Genomic DNA, 20,607 nt, shown 5'->3' with positions numbered 1-20,607 from the left:
CACACCTTTTTGAATAAGCGTTAACTTCACAAAGGATTACGGCTAGAATAGAAATAAGTGACAATTTGTTGGTATTCAAGTCTCGCCGGTGGTGTATCTGTTATTCGGCACTTATTACACTTATCATGAAATTAGAGTGAGAACATAAATCATCAAGTTGTTGTTTTCGAATTTTGATGTCGAGGTGATAAATTTATGCATTCAATTACAATTCAACTTCGGTTGTGTATTGAGTGATAGATTGATATGCCGGAAGTGGTATCTTGTGAGCGATCGTAGGATTTTACAAATATTTCACATCTTTTTGAAGTGTTAGTTTGCGAACGCGACTATTGTCGATATTCGAATCGCCGTCTGTGGCACGCACTGCTTAATCCTCACAACAAGCCACGTTTCCGTTTGTGCGGTTATTGTTGGTGACTCGTACATATTCAACACCGCGCGAGAGATGGCTATACTCGAAAGTGCGAATCACCGCCACTCCCGTAAGAACACATGGTAAATCACCAGAGATCCCGTAAGAATACACGACAGGCGAATCGCCGCCACCGCCTATAGCAAAAAAGGCGAGTCACGACCCCGAGTTTTCACGGCGAATCACGACCACGCCCTATACCCGAAAAGGCGAATCACGACCGCACCCATAAGAACACATGGCGAATCGCGGCCCCGCCATAAGAGATAAGAGGCGAATCGCCACCCCGGGTTTCCAGGCGAATCGCCACCCCGCCCATAAGAACCCCTGCCACCTCACGAGCGATCTATATAACTACTGACGCGTCATCGCGTTTTAACCCTTTGCGAACTATGTATGTTGCTTAGTTGTCAGCCGATATTATTAGGAAACTGTGCATAACGACAACTGACAGGGTTTATATTTACCGTAGTAATTACCGGTAATTAGGGCTGCATTCAAAACAAAAATCAATTTAAAACAAACACGTTTAAGACAAGGCCCTAATTTAAAACATTTTTTTATTGTTTTTTTTAAGCTATGACGTCACGAATATTCAATTGTGACGCCATAGTGGATTGACATTGACAATTGAAAATATAGGGTAAATATAGCTCATTTGACGAAATATCTGTAAATTAATGTTGAACCGACTATTTTTAGAGTTCCAACCATCCCATATCGATATACGTAGGTTATATCTGGTGGTAATTGTCCGTAGGCTCATACAACGTGTTTTTTGGAAAGTAGCCTATTTACACGATTATGGCATAATTTTACAACAACGTTTGTTTTAAATGCAACCCTAGCGGTAACCCTAGCGGTAATACTAGCACTCAACAAGGTGGCGTTCAGTCAGGTATAATTGTGCGTCAGCTTGTTACTGGTACCAATATTTTTCCAGTCGTCGTTGTTATATGGATACCATACATGTTTATATAATTACTGTACCTGAACCGCCTTAGTATCGTAAGACACAGTTCATTCTGGAGTCGACCTCGGTCGGACTCAACCCACAACCTATTGGTGTTGTAGCTGTGGATCATACCACTACGACTCCAGAATTCCTACTGCTGGAGGTTTATCTAGGCTCCTCCTAGCCATCTCATCAGCGTTATGGGTGTCTTTAAAAGCTTGGAAGTGCGGGCAGTGCTACAAGTCGGCGGCTATGGCATCAAAAAATACGAAATATCGGCCTGGTTTAAATGACCATTGCAGTCGACAAAAACCATGAATGCCACAAACAAACAAACACGGTTCATTCAATATTGACTGACAAATATCTATAATTCATTCTCTGATGCCTTGACCGCGTCGAGAAAGTGCAAAAGTGAAGAATACATGCCAGATATTTCGAATAGGGTTTACTGTAGTGGTTCTTCCAGCTATATTCTCATAACGACGCAAATGAACAGATGGCCCGCCCGACGTCAGCACATATAGTATGGGAGCATCATGTGCGTCTAAACTCTAAACTAAAATAAATGGTCATAGATGTGGAATATATCATAGCCATAGAATATAGATATTATCTAAACTGGTGACCTCTATAACCTCTCTCCACAGTGACCACGGGAAATAAAATAGCACCGCAACATTCCCCTTTCTGTGGTAAGCCTACTGTAATAAGGATTAGGAGTACCGCAAATTTTGTATAGATTGTCACATTGGACCAGCAGATAGGCTATGCAAGGTATATTGCGACATTATATCACAGAAGACCAAGAAATACAATCTAATAGCCGTGATCTGTGATTTATTGAAAATTTCGCACGAACGGTAAATATATGTGTGGATCTAGGCGAAAAAAGTTATCTATGGTGAGACGTGGCGATTTCCGATAAATGGGTAGAATAATTGGAGGGAGGATTGGGCCTTTTTACGAAACTGGTCATTGTCAGGAAACTGGTCACTGCGAATCAATGGCCATTCTCAGCTCCTGTGTATAGTTTGTCCGGAACAAAGGAATTTGTAAGATTTTAAATACGGTCGTCAGCACATGCTTGTCAAAGTGGAAGATATATATGACTAATCAACATACTCAACAAAGGCATGATGTCGCCACGAGTCCGTCTATTGTTACATAAAAGCATATATATACATAAAGAGGGAAGATATCTTTCTCACCTAAGTGACATGCTTTTGTCTCACCCTTGTTAAAATAATCGATCATTCGGGTAGATCAGTTGAACTATATTTATGACGAGAGGTTGAGCCGGGTCGGTGTTATAATTGTTCGTCTTGGGACCGGCATGTTGCTGTCCGCGGACCAAAAAAGGTCGCTGCACGACGGATCAAGAAGAAGGTCGTCTGTTTTCCCAAAGTTGGTGTTTTACAAGGGATCAATAGAGCGAGACGACCCGGACGACAGCCCTTATTTGCGCGGACCAGGACCGGTCCAGGTAAGCATCGTCACTAAGGCAATATGGCGGTAGCCTACTGCATTTTTTATAGTAATGGATTTTCTTAGCCATATCCTCCATGTTCTGTTTCTTTACATCAAAATGGAAAAGTCGCTGACTGATATTCCTTCAGATTCTAGGTGCTTTCCCAACAATATTTCAATTCGAATACTAGTTTAGGAAGTCGTGCAGAGCTTTGGATTTAAAAACAGAATTGAAATATTTCTTCTTTACCGCAATTCTATTTTCGTGTGTTGGGAATTGGAGGCTACTTGTTTTCTGATTTCTTTGTCGAAACCATGATCAAGTTCAAACCCGTCACATTTATCTTGTGACATAACCGGTACCACGGTTTGGTATACCTAAATACAAAATTGCGTATTTAGTACCCGTACAGGTCCTTCGTCGGTAAATATTCCAAGAAAATTGATCTCTTTCTCAATTCAGCCCCGGCCATCAATCCTTAAATGATTTTATTGTATATCCAATTTCGACTCACTTAGGATTGAACAATTCAAATCTCAAATGCGTTCGATATTTCCGGCATAAATCCGGACGTAATTTTGCAATGGAAAGATGTGAGGGAAATTACATGTACAATGTGCATTGTACGTAGGGTTGCATTTAAACAAAAACATGTTTTATTGTGACGTCATAGTGGAGTGACATTCACAATTAAAAATATAGGGTAAAACAGATCCTTTGACGAAATGTCCACGTACTGTAGCTGTTGCACCGACAATTTTGAGGGTTGCTACCATTCCATATCGTATACGTCGGCTATATCGGGCGATAATCGCCCGTAGGCTCATACAACATGCTTTTGAAAAGTATTTACACAATTAAGGAACAATTATACAACTTGAAAAAAAAAACATTTGTTTTACATGCAACCCGGTACATGGTTCAAATCGACTAGAGCACGAAATTTTGACGCCCCTCGAGTACCTCAATAAATTCTTAATTACCGCGTGGAATTTCGTGATGAACTTGTCTGCCGTAATAGCTGAAATCCATATACTCACGGCGTTCTGCTCGCCATGAGTACAAGGAAAGTGAATAAGGCAAGTGTTTGATGTGAAGCGATACATTTCAAGTAATCTGTGACGTTTCCATCGAGAGGAAACTGTCAAACAGAGAACAGCTCATCTGTCAAATTCTGTTGTCATTTCGACGCCACGTAACGATCGCTGTCGTTTCGGTATGATACATCCAGTCTCCATGTTGAATCGCTGAATTTATAGCGATACATATCGGGCATTGTGTCCGTGTACGTTGTTTGTATTGCTTACTACTAAACAAGTAGCTTTAGCCGGCCGAGATTGTGCAAGTGTAACATTCCTTATGCGATAGAATCGCAGGCTCAGCGTCGCAAACAATCGGCGTGTCGTCAATCACTTGAGAGGAAGATTGGGAAGCATCAAGGAACGACCCTCGATACTCAGAGATATTTCAGGTAGGAAGAAAATACTTCGAAGGATAGGCTCAACAGCTTTAATTATATTGGTACTACAGCCGCGTACGGATTATTTTACGGAAGGTTTTTGACTCGTGTTATATCTAATATTCCGCGGATTAAACCTTTCAAGTAATCTCCTACAGGTGACAGATCAATTACTTGTTAAAATAATCTTCATCTTGGAAGGAGATTCTACCCGCAGTTTGGTTATACTGGATGTTATAAAAATACATATGTAGGCGGGCATGTCATTCGGGAAGAAAATCGATATTAGTCGCCATTTTTATCTCGTTAAGTCACAAAGTATCAGCTGAGTCAACACTGTTACCATGGAGATTTACTATAATGCTGTCAGGAATATATAGTGTTAGAGCGGATTAGCTTTCGAAAATACGCATCAAACAATCGCCGGATGAAAGAAGGTTTGAGCGCTTTGAATACATCCACGACGGCGCGTGCGCACTGCTCATGTAATAACATGACGCTTAGTAGGCCTACGCATGAAAGAACAGCGTGTGGGGCATTTCAGCAATACAAATCTTTATCATTGCGTCGAGCATGGGGCGAACTGAATCAGCTAAAGTATCAGCAACGAATCAATGAGTATAATTTAGAAAGAAATGGGGCCAATGCCTGTTAGTGATCGGTCGGTCGATTCTGATGCATTGACAATAAGTTGAGCATTTGAGCATTTAAATGACCGTTACCATTACCAAAATGTAAATGAAGGCAAAAAGGCACGAAGAGAAGAAAATAGTCCTGAATTGACTTTATACAATTAAATTCAACGGAGCTATGATAAATTACAAATTTCTGACCATATTCAAAGGATCAAATGCGTATATACACATTAATATTCTATAAATTTACAGTAATTTTCATGCAAATTGTTCCGTATAAATATGGAATTATCAGCATTTTTCAAGGGACCCTATCTCTTACAGAGGCATCCGGCTCGGAACGAAACCATGATGGTGATTTGAACATGCCGGGCGTGGCGTCGAAAGTCCCAAGAAGCGAGGTAAATCACATACAGAACAAAGGGCATGTTCTTTTCAACTCCCCAGTATGTCAAAATATCAGTTCAAACGTGTTTGACTAACAGAAGGATTGGTGGTCTTGCCATACGGATTTCATAATATCAAACACCCTGATTCGTCACATCAAATAAATCTTGCTACCCCCTCTCAACACAGGTATTGTTTTCGGGTCGAAAGCGCGGCGGTCTCGTTCATCACTACAGAGTACACAATCGGAATGACATCGACAATGGTGTCGTACCTACAAGGTACATAATATTTACATACAAAAATAATAAATAGAACATAGTGATGAAAATGGGTTGCTTAAAATATATATTACATTTCTGATCGGGAAGGTTACGGAGGTTACCTGGCGGGTTCACCCATAAACTCATCACATCTGTCCGCTATCGATGTTGATCCTATTGCTAGATCGTACAGTCTGCCTGGGTTTCTAGTTTATAAGTTCGATTCGACAACTGATTTCATACCTAGTTAGAAATGAATTTTCTTTGAACTCGACATGAACCTCAATTCATCTCGTCAAATATGTATTCGTATCATTTACATGTCAGATTCCAGCATACCGATCTATTCCTTGTTGAATTTCAATCGCTTTGGCGAAGATTTGTTCTATATCAGCTGAATATTATTATTATTGATTGATTCTTCGAACGAATTATTAATACACATTTTGATTCAGTTTTAGGTTTATTTCACAAACAACTTGCACTCCACACTTATAACCCCGCGTCGCATGCCGAGTGGTTTTCAACACATTATGTTTATGATCACCAACCGCTAATTGCCACGTATACGAGCATAAATGTGATCGTGTTGTGCCTTGGCTTGAAAATTCTGGGCGTAGATCTAATTCATGGCTGAGAGGCATACTGAACATCATCAAATGATATTTGATATACGGTCGTAATATTATGTGTAAGCTGTGATTATTGAAATTTTAACATAGCAACCGAACGGATATTTCGTTATGAAATCCAGATAGCAGCCGCCGTGAGAATTAATTAATCAAGATACGATTTCGATTTAGCGCCAGCACCATTCCAATGCTGCCGACAATATTTGTGGAAGACGGCGAAAGAGCATCCAGTTCCGACGACAGCAGCATTGCAGAGCTGTCGAAAAGACCAGTCACACCGGGTACACGCATTTCTCGTTAACATTACGCCGTTCGTAAAGATTGACGCAAGTCTTTTTCAAATTTTCGTGGTAGTTCATTTGTAAACTAGCACAGTTTGCAAAACATTGCAGAATACCAGAAATGAATTATTTTCGATTCAAAACTGAGTTTCAATTCGAACTGATCAGTTCAGGCCCCTTAATCGACCGGCTATGTCATCTCCGCTAGCAAGTAAAGTGGATGTACCCAGATGGGGTATCAGGGAACCAGAATACAGATAACCCAATAAGAGTAGGCCTATATTACAACAACATCGTTAGCACCATGTGTACCGGTGGCATCGTCATTAAGTTCAGTGAGATTGATATCAGATGTGCACCGTGGAGCTTTGAAGAACGAAAATTCATATAAACATTTAAATTATATTCACGCCGCATTCGAAACTTTCAAAAGTTTATTATAGTTATGGATCTCAAAACTACTGCATTATAAGATGCGTGTAACTATAGGCACCTGTAAAAGGATTTGGCATATAGAGAATTAAGTTTTCGTTAGCGCCATTGCCAAAAGAATGGTGTATGACATGGCGTACTACAGCCTTATCCCCGCAACATGTGTAAATTGTCTCTTGACATAAGCATTACTCGGAAGGGAAAGGACAAAAGACGGCAAATATACGTAAAGACTGTTTCGCCGGTAATGACGAAATAAGTTCAGTGAACCTTCAATAAGTAGGTCTTCCAAGCAACTGTGAATGATACAACATACCAAAATACGTTACGCATCAGTATCAGAATATTTATAATTTTATAATTTCAAAACACCGCAAGACTGAGACACAATGAAAATATCGAACGGTGTCGAAACGACTTGCAATAGTCTTGAAATCAGGCACCCATCTGTGAATACGTATCTATAGTGTGTATTGTAGTATGCATGTATGAATTGCATATTGTATGGCAATAAGGTGTACTGTACATACATTGATATAGTGTCAGAGTCGCATGGTTTAGACCGCTCCTAGAACAACTATGGTGACGTTGGCTTATGCATCCTTCATATGATGGTGGGCCATTTGAAATGTAGAGGATATGTAGGTTCTCAGTGACATAATCATCGAAGTCTATATAAGTCTAGTGTTGAAATTCAGGCATATTTGTTGATTGGAGAAGCGACTCAGAAAGTGATGATGACAATGTTGATTGCGAGCATCGCATCACCAGGGATAGAAGGTTATGGTCAACGAAACAACGCCGCTCTCCAAGGTATGAAACAGTCACGAAGGATGGAATTCGCTATTCGTGACCAAATGTCAGTTAAGTTCGAGTCCATGCAATTCAAATGCAATCTATAACTTGAGCTTGGTGACGTATAGCGAATTCAATCATGTCTCAGAATTTTCAAATCTTACCGCTATCACTAACATATTTATTAACAAGGGAGATGAGAAGTCTCGAATGTCTCCAAAACCACCCTCTTGCATACCTCTGGGATGTCAACGCGGATATTCCAGATTACAACAAAACGGTACGAAAATGACATCGTTCCAGTGTAACTGTATATAAATAATAAATTACTTTTTCCAGGTGAAAATATATGTATCGAGCGACCCGACTATGATTCGTGAGAGGCGCGTTCTGATCACGGACATATTCCCGAGACTTGTCACCTTGGCAGGCAGTCTAGGACTTCGACTAGAAATGGTAGACCTATTTCTGGATGGTTCTCCCAGGCGAAAACTACTTTCACAACTGAGGATAAGAGATTCTGTGGAAAGAAGCGCGGGAACGTCATTTTTGGTAACATTTTTTTTATTCACGGACGACGTTTGTATGCATAATCTGACTGCTAAGCAATAATTTATATGATTTCAGTTATGGAATCATACTTCTGCCCAGTTTTGCATTTAGTAGGCTATTTTCAGGGCTTAGGCCACGTGACTGACTGTGTCATGTGCATAGCAACGATCGGCTAGTTAGCAAGCAATGAAATGAGCCTGTACCAGCCCAACAGACGTATTTCGTACTTTGATGTCGGTGCCAAGTGCCGTAATACTGCAATCCAATACCAAGTATTTATGCACGTTTTTGACATAAAGAGTATACATCACTGACCAAGCAGATACATTCAACATATCCAAGTCTCTCTCTCTCTCTCTCTAAATCGGAGATTTACCATAAGCCAGCAAATCTCTTCTATAGCGGTCATAGTTTGCTAACCAGTCGATCGTTATTGTTATGTGCATGTGCAACCAATCACGTAATCGCAGTCCTGCTAATGCCAAATCGCGTGACTTGTAACTTGAAAGGAACGGCGATTATGAATTTCATCTGCCCTTACAATTGTTCCAATTAGTATCAATGCTTACAATACAGGTTTTACTTTCCAACGACGACACTTACGCACAGTATACAACCCTGCCTCATATCGTACCGGCAGATATAATGCAAAGACTGATGCATAAACCTGTACTTGAAATTTTGGCTTGTGAGGCAGCGATCAAACAACTCCGCCAAACCAGTGAAGGCTCACCCGCCGGAGAATATGATTACAAACAGGAAGAAGAGTTTGGAAGTAAGATATCAATTACTATATATTTCTGTCAAACTTGGCCTCTGGTCTACATGTTTCATCAGCATTAATTAAATTGTATTTTTCAATAGATTACGAGGGAGCAACGATTGCAGGGAACGATGAGTCTATGAATGAAGATGAAATTCATATCCTAAGAAAAAGAATCCAATCATGCAACAAAGCATTGAAATCCTTGAAGAATTATTACAAGCTGGACACCAATGCAGTGCCCCAACATTTCATTATGGAGGAACAGTAAGGTCCTTTCTGAAACTGGTTATTTCCAATGTTGACAATACGTGCATTTCAGAAATCGAAATCCCACTGACGATAAATACTTGATCGACATATTCCTGAATTATGTTAAGGTCATCCACTACGACCCGGTTGTCAGAGAATGGAAGAATGCCAATTTACGGTCAGGTATAAAACCAATTGTTTAAAACATAACGTCTTCTTAGATTTGTGTTACCGTTATCCAATAACAATACAAAATACCTCTGCAAATCGTATGGAATTATCACCGATTTCCAGCGATACACATATCATGTCGTGTATGCACAATGCACATATTGCACAATAATACAGTGTTGTGAGTTTATAGCTTATACGTACTAGTACTAGTGCTGTGTATGTCAATTTCTAGCTTTTGGTCCAGCACATTGAGCAGCGATTGCGTATCAATCCTATACACATTTCCAATTCACCGTATGTTGCACTTATACATTTCAGACACGACAAGCGACACATCTCTTGCGTTTGAACTGTCATCTGATCCGAGAAATGAATTTTTATGCTTCTATCGTGTAGTGGACAAACACGGGTCGACAGGGGAGAGTCGCAAATTCGTTCAAATGCGAGATAAGGTAATTAATAATAACTAGGTTATGGGTTTGAATATATTCAGGGGTGGTCAAACTTTTCAGCTCGCGGGTCGCAACCAACATCTTAATCCATTCGCAGGCCGCACTATATAAAATTGGGATAGTAAACCAAAACGCAATATTTGTATTTTATTATCATTACTATATAAGTATACAATGATATGGAAATATTATCCAACCAACCATTGATTTGATGACACCGTATATACACGTATTGGCGAGATTTCATAAGCTGGTCAACCTCAATAACTCTATATTTTCAAAACTAAGGAAGAAAGTCGGTTCTCCCGATTCTTTGGACAGGATGGAGAGTTGAATCTGTTAGTAATGATCTCTTTATAGATTTGCTGATTCTACTTTTGGTGGAACTCCAGGACAAAGAATGCTGACAGCCTCGTAAGCATGTTAGCTTCAAATATATACTCTCCCACTAAAATATACAGATTTTATAAATATAAAGACTTCTACACGTATAGAGAACGAATCTACCTAACACACGCGCGAATCGGTTTTTCCAAGTGCAGCACTGACAGTAATAAACTTGCTGGATTGACCAATGTAAAATTACACTCGTGATCCGAAAATCATTCCCGTTTTGACTTTCTGTGATGTTTGGCAGTTGAAGCGAAACCTTTTTAAAATGCGTGGGCCTTGGGGTCGGGATATCGCGCCAGCAATGAAAGGAAATTAGACGAGACAATATGAATATAACATATCATTATCGTGGTGAAATATAATAAGAAAAAGTTTAATCGAGTCGCTGCAATAATTAGATTTTAGATACGCATTTTATCAATATTATATTACGTTTCCAGAGCCTTTCGTGGGCCGCACAAAGCGGTGTTGCGGCCCGTGGGCCGTAGTTTGCCCACCCCTGGGTTAGATATTATAACATGGAAAATCCTTTCCGGCAAAGTTGATTGAAGCTCAATGACATTTTTCATTGGCAGATCGGATATAACAACACGCGGATCTACCACATGACCAGTCCAGAAATCGAGCGCCTTGCACAAGGCAAAGATCCGAAATTGAGAGACAGTAACTCGAAATATTTGGAGAAATTCAAGTCCGACGCGACCAATATGATTTCCAATCAGATCCGGCGGCATTGGGAAAAGCACGAGGTACGTGGAATTTGTTCATTGGAAAAATCCTTATTCTATGCATTTAGTTTCGAACGTTAGTTGATTTGTCTGGATACACTTAGCGTCAATTTGGACCGAGCGAAACCTTTAGATTGGCTCAGTATTGGGATGACTCGAGTTACCTTTTGCGTATGGCTTGACGTGACTCGAGTCATTTTGCGAAAATGACTTGACTTGACTCGGCGTTTCAGAAATGCGGATTGACTCGTGACTCGGAGCAAAGTTTACGAGTCAATTTCAAATCATCAAGTAATTGATATCGATAAAAATCTTGAACATGTTGGGATTGTTCACAAAAGGTTGGTGTGCGTGTGACTTGCGAGAACGACCAATCATTCATTCGATTATTGTGCGTTTTACTGCATCTCCATTGTTTTCTCAAAAATATATCGACCTCAAACGAAGTGATCGGAGCTTACAACTGACGTTGTCGTTACCTAGTGTCAGGCTAGAGTAATCTAATAGCAAAGTGTCTATCTCTATTCTAAAGACTGGTCATTGGTGCTCGGTGCTCAGTATAACCATACCTTTTGTGTGATTTAAATTGAATTCGAATACAGATTTAGGTTTACATTACTCGTCAGCCATATATCTCACGACTGCATGATATCAATTCGTTTCAACTTTGAGATTTCGTAATCTATATTCTCTATTTTTCGTATTTCCTATTCCCTATACCCCTACTATACATTATATAGTTATATAGGTCCTGGAAAAATCAGCTTGGGTTTCAAGATTCATTTGCCAAAAGAGGTTCAACACTATGTTGCAATGCGTATGTGCTTATGGGAGAAGGTGCTACTGGTACATAGTCAATGGATACTTATAGTGTGGACTTTGAATGATATTTCTGCGAAGATTTCAATACGCGGAAATGTATTTTGTTTGCCATTGGGAATCCGTTGCCATATATTCATTCTTGCAACTAGGCCCATGCCTACTAAGAATTACGAATCATTTCATATTTAGGAGGAGAGTGATTCAAAGTCGATGCAACAAATAACTGCTCACCAATTACGCTTCATGCAGCGGTCGTGTCAAGGGTTCGTTGGCAGGGAACAAATATTGCGCGAGATTAGGAAGTACATTCTCTCGGAATGGGACAGGTACAATGTACATACCAGAGATGAGACACATTTATAAACGATATATTCTTTTTCGCTGCTGGTAAAGCCCATCAGGCCCGCATGGTTGTTCTGGTATAGGGAGGCGAAAATATTGACCATGCAAAAATATTCAGCAATGAATACGATGAAAATATTTACAATTGAAAATATTTGGTAGAAACAGAATTCTCTCGTGACTCATACGCGACTGCGCAAACTCTGAACTCCTTTGAAAATTATTGATTTTCGGTTTTTAGAATTCCTTTAGCATTGATGGGAGAAAAGGGATGCGGATTGTCAAGCATAATGGGGATAGCGGCATCTAAAGCAGTTGAGTGGCGTGACGAAACACCAAGTCTTCCAAACAGTTTTCGAAGGAAAGAAAGACAAGCTATTGTAATATATCGGTCAGTTCCTATTAAACATCTGAACCCTGCCTAAATAAAACATTTACTATGGTTATAGAAGTGTCGGCGTCACGGGAGAATCGAATTTTATCAAAGATCTCATACTCAGCATATGCAATCAGTTACGGGAAGTCGCGATGATATTACGAACTCAGAGCGTTAAAAACCACAACAGTCATCCACCGGAGCTCACAAGCGGGCCGATTCAGCACGTAGCCGAGCAATTCGTCAGTGTCTTGAAAGAAGTCACGAAATTTGACACGGAAGTTTACATTTTCATTGATAATATTATTTCTGCTATGAATCACGCTAAGGAAAACAACATCGCAAACTGGATACCGAATCCCCTTCCGAAATCCGTCAAACTAGTGCTGTCCTTGCCTGTCAATGATCAGTTAAGTTGCAATGATGAGTTATCGATCGCTCACAAAATGGATGGTATATCGAGTAGCCTTCAGAAGATGTGTAAAATTGTCAATATCGGGAAATCTCGTTTGAACGGACTTAGTGGGATATACCATCGAGCGGACACGTCAAATCCATCTTCGCTGATGCAGGTATTTCTCGGAAAAGCTAGTCGAAACATCACAAAAACTCAAATGAAATGGTTATTGGAGCACGTTACCAACGCAACACGATGTCTGCAACTGGAAATGCTCGTCAAGACAGCTTCGGTGTGGAATTCATTTTCTGAAGACAAATTGATGCGGCAACATTTGAAAAATTGGACACCGGACACCGCTGCTGAGATTATGCTTACAGTATTGGGAAGAAAACACGAAAGGACTTTCTACCGTTCGGCGTTGTGTTTCCTATCGTGCTCAAGAAATGGATTGACGAGTCGGGAAATCATAGATCTCATTGCACGCGACAAAAGATACATCGGCAACAATTTTGGAGGTGTTGCTACTCATCAAGCATCCCGTACCCAACGCGGTGCCAAGAGGGTGATGCGACGCCTTGCCCTGAAACCTGATCTAAGCGCTGCCACGGAAAGATGCCGGTCTACATTCGAAATTAATGCGTATTGGTACCAACTCATTGAAGATATACGCGATTTGGTAATGCCGTGCTTCGCAGACGGAACGGTGACACTCAAGTGGCAGCACGCTGCATACTGGCAAGCCATATATGCCATGTAAGTCAAACTGCATAATGCATTATGGCTATTGTTTCTGGTGGACCAGGGGGGTTTCTAATGATATCTTTGTTGGCCGCAACAGGTATATGTCCACACCAGAAGATGTACAATTTTATCATGGAATCATGAGCTCGTATTTCTCGAATAGTCCGGAGCCGTGTCGATGCGGAAAGACACATGACTGTCATCAACCCCTTTACTGGTCAACTCATAACGTCAGTAAGTAATTTGTTTTAGATAGACACATTCTGGTACATTAGTCAGCCTCGCTCGGTTGATCTAATATCATGCGCAATACATTGCTCAGTATGCGATAATAAATGATACTGCAGTTGTCTTTATGGCGATCATATTGGGCTTCAGGTTTGAGATTACGCTGTGATGTTATAATTATTATGGGACAACCGAAACTGAACTATCTAGAAATTTGGTTGGCAAAATATACATAAACCTTATCATTTCAGCCCCAACTTCAAAAACGATAGTAAATCGCAGGCGATTGAGCGAGTCAATCTATCATTCAACACAATGCAAGGACCTGGAAAAGATCAAATTTGAGATGTTATTTGATTACGAGTGGCTCCAAGCGAAATTGAATACAACATCAATCGAGGTTACTGTTTTTGCAAATACTGCGTGTAGCGCGCGTTTCGCTGGCCCGTTGATCATCATGATAACAATAGAATTTCTACCTGCCTTGATATAGTTTCTTCTTGACGAGATTCATCAAGTCCTCTTACTGAAATGCGATGATCTGGACATTCGCCTTCTACTGGAGTCGTTATTTCTCTCGTACGAAATATTAAACAACGACCCCAGTCAACTACCATCGCAACTGATTGGTCGACTGAATGATATCATCGAGAAAGACGTGCCCTTGGCGCCAGAGGATCCGAGGAAGTACCCACACGCAAGGTTAGTCCCACTAAAGCAGTGGTGCTTAACCGGGGATCGTAAGCCAATATACAAGGGGTGCTCTAAAATCCAATCTCCAGTTTCAACTCTATGTACCAAACTCACCAGACTCACAAAATATTCATATTCTCTTGCACGTAAGCTAAGGAAATATGATATGTTGAATAAATAATAACCTACGTTGTTCATTCACTGGAATTGGAGCACAAATGAAGGATTTGGTCACAAACTATCCTACCAAAGTGGCACGATGACTACTTGTAGTCTTCACTATATCTAGAAACTATATCCATATACTTTTGCATATAGGGTCCTCCTTTATCACATTCGTCGATCAAAATCACAGTATCTTATGCCAACCACCACCTGCCTAATAGCGGGAAGTCAGATCATCTACGACCCATTGCATGGGCACGAAGATGAAATAACTGCTATCGCATGTTGCACGGACGGGCAACGAATCGCGACAGCTTCGAAGGATTCCACAATAAAAGTATGATGCATGCTGCTTCGAGAAAGTCGCTCAATCCACAGTATGCTAACGTTATTTTACAATTTTTAGATATGGGACATCATTGAACGGCGTGTTATAAGAACAATCCGAGGCGTTGGGGATGATATTACTGACCTCTGCCTGTGCATGGGGAACTACCACATCACTTCCACTCATGAAAACAATCATGTAATCACTCATTTGTTTTGAAACTGAGTCATGAGTAGGAATCGGAGTCTCAAATTTAAATTTGGCATATTTTTACGAGAGTCGAAAGTAGAGTCGCATGCAAATTTGTGCGACTCCTCATCCTCGGTTACGAGTCGTCATCTCGTTATTAGAGTCTAAAATATTACATAGTTAATGAGCAATAAACCATTCCTATGCGTTTAGATAAATATTTGGAACATACAAAAGGGAGTTAATGTAATGTCCATACAAGAATACCACTCATCTGAGGAAATACTTTGCACGGTAGCTATGGATGGTCAACTTCTCGCGGTGGCCTCCAAATTCTCAGCAACGGTCCGAGTTTGGGATCTTGACAAGTAAATGCAATTATATATATACTGTATATATTTTATTGGTTGCCTATTAGGCCGGCGTTCATACTATAGCTCAGGAATTTTTCCATGGAACCATATCGCATATTCGTTCATTTCGTTTTCAGAATGGATTTCCACAAAACCATAAGCATTCTACCCGAAAATGGGAAGTGCCCGGCTTTGGAAATGGCCCGAAATTGTCACGCGACGAACATACTAATCGGGTACAAAAACTTTCCAGAAGCAATCGTGGTCAATGTGAGAAGAGGGAAGGTTGCGCGGAGTCTTCTTTGCGAGGTAACACGAGAATTTGCATGATTAGAGCTCAGCATACTTAGACTAAAATGACTTCCGTCAACTCCGCACAATATCCAAACCAGCGAAACATATGAAGAAATGCATACATAGATCGTGATCCTTTCTTTTCAGAGCGGAAGGGTAACCCAAGTAGAGGTTTCCAGAGAATACTACATTGTCGGCTGCCTTGAAAGGAAAATGGAGATGCACGAGATCCAGAAATACTATCTATTCGATACCATCAATTACGGATTGGTCCGTGCGCTCAAGGCCTGTATCGAAGATAATGTACGAGTTATCAGTTGCAAAAATATTGCCGATACAATTATCGATTTCTGAATATTTCAAGGTCACCCATGTCTTTGTGAATCGACTGGGCTCGCATCTGATTGGAATAAGCACAAACGCTCACGGGGCGGAAGAAGTGATATTATGGAATATGGAAACCGATGGACATCGTCACATGGTTCAAAGTCCAAAGAAGATGTTTAGAGGTGAATGACTTTCGAGCTTCAGATTGGGCAAGCTTGCAACAGATTCAGATACCTTTAAAGACTAATATTATCTCGCTAGGCGTGTGCACGGACTTGCAATACTGCATGACAGTGGCAGAAAGGGAGTGGGCCGTCCGAATCCATAATCTTGCCGCCCAAATCACCAAGCATGACCACAGTCGGACTCAGGTATGATTTATTATCGCATTATATCATGCCAAGCCATTGTATATTTCATGTTCACTGCGTAGGTTCGAAAGAAAGTCGATGGAATCGCGAGATTGTACAACATGCCAAAACACGATAAGTACGTCGTCGCGCAAGGCACCGGGGGAAGTCCGATCACGATTTGGAATGTGGCGAGAAGCAAATGTCGCGGAAAAGCCGTCATCATTGAAAGAGGACTTTTGGATAAAAACGACATTGTGGTTGTGAAGGATGTCATGGTTGTTATTCTTTCCGACCGTGGGATGGTGTCTTTAAAACATCAGGCGAGTAGACTTTACTTTTGGTCGAGTTTTGTATAAATTGAAAGCAGATATTCATTTATTGATGTGTGAAATGTTGACCAAATCGGGCTAATCTGGGACAAGATCAGTTTCCTCAGATTACCTGTATTTATGATTTCTCCTACAAATATCAGTACCAGTATACGTTATGTACTCGTGCAGTGAGTTATAGATTCATAACTATACTTTGAATACGCAATATCTACGATAAATAAACACATTGAACAGTTTTATTTGCATGCTGTAAAGTTGGAGTTGGCAATCAAAAGTGCTGTACATTTTACTGAAAACATATTCCAGGTGTTCGAAACGATATACGTATACAATCTATTGCTTCGGAGATACGAACGAAAACTTAACCCAGTCCGTGTAACTATCTGCCCACCAAATCACTACCACTTAATTGACGAGGACAGACTAATGGCAACTTCACACGACCGAACATACTTGACCATATGGAGCATTGTTACGGGAGAAGTAAGTATAACCCACATTCGGCTTATCCGGGCGGTCACTTTATTATATGGACTCATAGAGCATCTCGGAAACCATGGACTTGAGAATTACAAACCAATCGTGATTATAAATTCCTTTCATCAGTTATGTATAGGAGTACAATCAGTGCATACAATCAAGTAGGCCTAAGCCTACCTCACAGCATAATCTGACTTGAATCATGCCCTAATTCAATAGCTGGAAAATATCGCGAAAGGGTATCCCTTATCCTAAATATACTGCTTTATAATCTGAAGTATATTAAAAGCCGATTTAAACTTATGAAAAGGCTACAATTCACGACAGTATTTTAGCAATTATTTAACGAAACTATCATCTGATGGAGTTGAGGATTATTTAATCAAATTATCGAAACTATATGCATTCAAATTTGCAAATAAATAAATGTGTGGCAAAATTACCGACTTATGAAGCTCTTCTGTATCCCTGCTCTCGCTGTAGTCGTGGTACGGCACGTAAATGACAAACATTATTATTTGTTGGATTTACCTTTGACCACAGGTCCTGCACGAAATCCGTACTTCGTTCCCACAGTATCAGATTGAAGAAAAACCAAAAAGATCAACTAGACGCCGAAGAGGTAACAGACCGGTAAGAATCGTAATATCATCACCATAAAAGCTGCAGTAAAGAGAATTTCTTCAACGACAATACGCTTATAGAAGACCTCCGAAACTAAAGTCCAAAAGATCAAAACTAGCTGGAAGACCTGCGCAGTATCCAGAGAGGAGCAGCAGAAAGCAATATATGACATGATCATCAGCGCGGACGACAGCACGCTTGTGTGCTCGTATTACGCAAGACATATGATCGTATTTGATCTGAGATCTGGAAAGCACGTTCACACTCTTACCGATCAGAACTCAACACTTCAATTGAATAAGGTTTGTCGAGCATGTCGAAATGAAACTTCTTGGTTTCTCAATGACATAATATGAATATTTAAAGGTATAACTGCATAATATTTGTGCTATACGAAAAGTTTTAAACCGGATAAGGACGTCGTGATCAATTATATTAATAATAATAAAATAATCGTTGTCTTATTCGATATAAACCGTTAATTAATAAATAAATAAAAAACTATACGAGACTGGTGACGTGTCCAACTTAATTTAGTAGACTGATAAGGCAACCTGAAAAGGCGCATCATGCATCAAAGTTCCAAACGCACACATATCCTCCTGTCAAGGCGGCCTCATCTGCATAAAGACGGATCCCTTGAGATATTACAGATGGGATACGCTTAAATGAGTTGCGCTGGTAATGATTAGTAGGCTATTAGTATCAGTTTTAAGAATAATTTCACCTTTTCAAAACATCTCAAGACTATGATACAATGAAAAGATAGGACGGTGTCGAAATTACGGGGAGTAGTCTTTGAAATCAGACAAAACCAGTGCCTTTTCCTATATGCCCCTACATCTGGGATTGAAATTTTACATATTTTCACAGGCAGTCATCAACTCGAACGGCTCGTTTCTCCTGTGCAACAATTTCGACAGCGTCACGCACACAAGCTATTTGACATTGTGGAACTTGAGCGACGGAAATGTAGCTCGGAGGAGGCAGGACGAACCGAAAGTCTGTTCAGTCGCCATGACGGACGACGGGTCGCGAATCGCGTTTGTGACTGAGGACAAATTCATCAAGATTTGGGACCCATTCAAGTAACTTGCGCAGAGTTAGTTATGTGACGTGGTAAATACTTGTAAGTTGTACTATTATACATAGTCTGCATAGTGCCTCGATAGTTTGTGTTCTTCCGTTTGGTAAATTCTTGGAATTATTTTGAGGAAGTAATTGCTCGTAATTTCGTATTAGGAAAATTGTCAGGTCAGATTACCGAAAGTGACAAAACGCGTTCGATAGCTAATATTTTTGATAGAATTCCCACGGATCATATTGAAAATATATTTAAGACGTCAGAGTCATAGAAGTATCGCCGGATATCAACGACTCTGTGTGCAGAATCAGGAAGGAGATGACTCCCAACCGACCACCATCTTCATTACGATGGAAGGAAAACGAGCTATATTGTTCGCGAACTCCATATCGGTGTGGGACTTGGATGGGGAGTCGCTATTAATGGTGTTCGAACCAGATTACAAGGTATAGTATACAAGGAACGCCTACCATTGCCCATATGAAAGATATCAGGTTATAAAACAACATAAATTACTCCCTCGCATGTAAAGAATACAGTTTACGTTTACGTGGTGGAATCATCATATTTGTAAGTTGGCGCCCATTGGAAAAAATCCAAGAGCATTTGTTTCGCAGTCTATATTGGGAACGACATAAACTGACCGTGACCCTGACCATGCTTGCAATTGTTAATTGAGCTGGATTAATTTGGATTTTGGGATGCTGCTTTTTTCTTGGGCCCGTATCGCTGTCCTTTGTACAGTTGCAGAAATTGAATAGTTTACCATGTACCGCCTGGCCCCAGCGCACTAGGCATGCTAATTGAACATCGGATTCAGTGCAAATTTATTTTCCAGTTCGCTTGCTGTACCGTTGCCTTGCACGGGCAGGTTATAGTCATTGGACGCAGAGACTCACCTGCAATCACCACTTTGCGCTTGCCGGAAGAAGAGAACGCGAAATCCCATCACCACAAAAGTCGCTTCGGCGAAGACGAGTCATCCGACAGCGACAGTTCACTCACTGAATCAGAAGATGAGGAACTGTGATCATAGAGGAAGTTGTATCGATCAAAGAATTGCATTTCGTCAGATACAGTTGAATGTGACCATACTATCGGGATGATTTTGGACAGCAACCTACATTCTATATGCATAACTTATACCTTAGGAATGTAGAGCAATAGCGAAATTAGACCAATTTGATGTTTGTTTGTAAATTTTATTTTTTATAAATCCATCGGGATCAATGGTACAGGCAAATGACGGCGTGTCTTTCCTTCATATTTTATGCGAGGAAGATCCCAGAATGTTAACAAGGTTTCTGATACTATGTAGCTAATATTATGTCAAATAACGCGGAATTTGTCTCAATTCCAGTTTCTACAAAGTATCAGTACCAGTGCAGTGTATATTACAAACAATATACTCTGTCTTGCTGCCGTATAAGTAGAAAC

At 40.4% G+C, this 20,607-nt stretch overlaps 1 protein-coding gene across 2 annotated transcripts; it reads left to right on the top strand.

Annotated features, from left to right (window-relative positions):
• Positions 1-779: 779 nt before the first annotated feature.
• On the top strand, positions 780-20,413 carry LOC145446178 (uncharacterized). 2 transcript variants are annotated; one of them, XM_080324417.1, is made up of 33 exons: positions 780-2,856; positions 4,210-4,312; positions 5,260-5,336; positions 5,512-5,603; positions 6,389-6,498; positions 7,629-7,743; positions 7,918-8,005; positions 8,065-8,277; positions 8,854-9,052; positions 9,142-9,307; positions 9,363-9,475; positions 9,785-9,918; positions 10,887-11,060; positions 12,054-12,187; positions 12,445-12,594; positions 12,653-13,732; positions 13,818-13,954; positions 14,200-14,348; positions 14,442-14,650; positions 14,960-15,143; positions 15,213-15,332; positions 15,537-15,691; positions 15,814-15,985; positions 16,118-16,273; positions 16,335-16,479; positions 16,559-16,668; positions 16,731-16,970; positions 17,289-17,465; positions 18,006-18,095; positions 18,167-18,388; positions 18,960-19,174; positions 19,427-19,616; positions 20,009-20,413. In XM_080324417.1, the coding sequence occupies exons 1-33, from the start codon at positions 2,707-2,709 to the stop codon at positions 20,198-20,200; spliced, it is 5,961 nt and encodes a 1,986-aa protein (XP_080180543.1). In that variant the 5' UTR covers positions 780-2,706; the 3' UTR covers positions 20,201-20,413. The 2 variants fall into 2 exon arrangements, with proteins under 2 accessions (XP_080180543.1, XP_080180542.1); XM_080324416.1 differs by having other exon boundaries at positions 12,051-12,187.
• The last annotated feature ends 194 nt before the right edge of the window (positions 20,414-20,607 follow it).

Source organism: Botryllus schlosseri, chromosome 9 (assembly GCF_051294905.1).
Source record: "Botryllus schlosseri isolate E-star chromosome 9, Bs_hap1, whole genome shotgun sequence".
In the NCBI taxonomy this organism is placed as follows: Eukaryota; Metazoa; Chordata; class Ascidiacea; order Stolidobranchia; family Styelidae; genus Botryllus; species Botryllus schlosseri.
The sequence above is the reverse complement of the archived record's forward strand: the minus strand, read 5'-3'. Positions and strand labels throughout refer to the sequence as shown.

Bases quoted from the DNA above. Each gene is read 5' to 3' on its own strand.
- LOC145446178 (XM_080324416.1), top strand. From the start codon at position 2,707: ATGTTGCTGTCCGCGGACCAAAAAAGGTCGCTGCACGACGGATCAAGA. The intron at 8,006-8,064 runs GTACGAAAATGA...TACTTTTTCCAG, and splicing joins TTCCAGATTACAACAAAACG to GTGAAAATATATGTATCGAG. The intron at 16,274-16,334 runs GTACGAGTTATC...GAATATTTCAAG, and splicing joins AGGCCTGTATCGAAGATAAT to GTCACCCATGTCTTTGTGAA.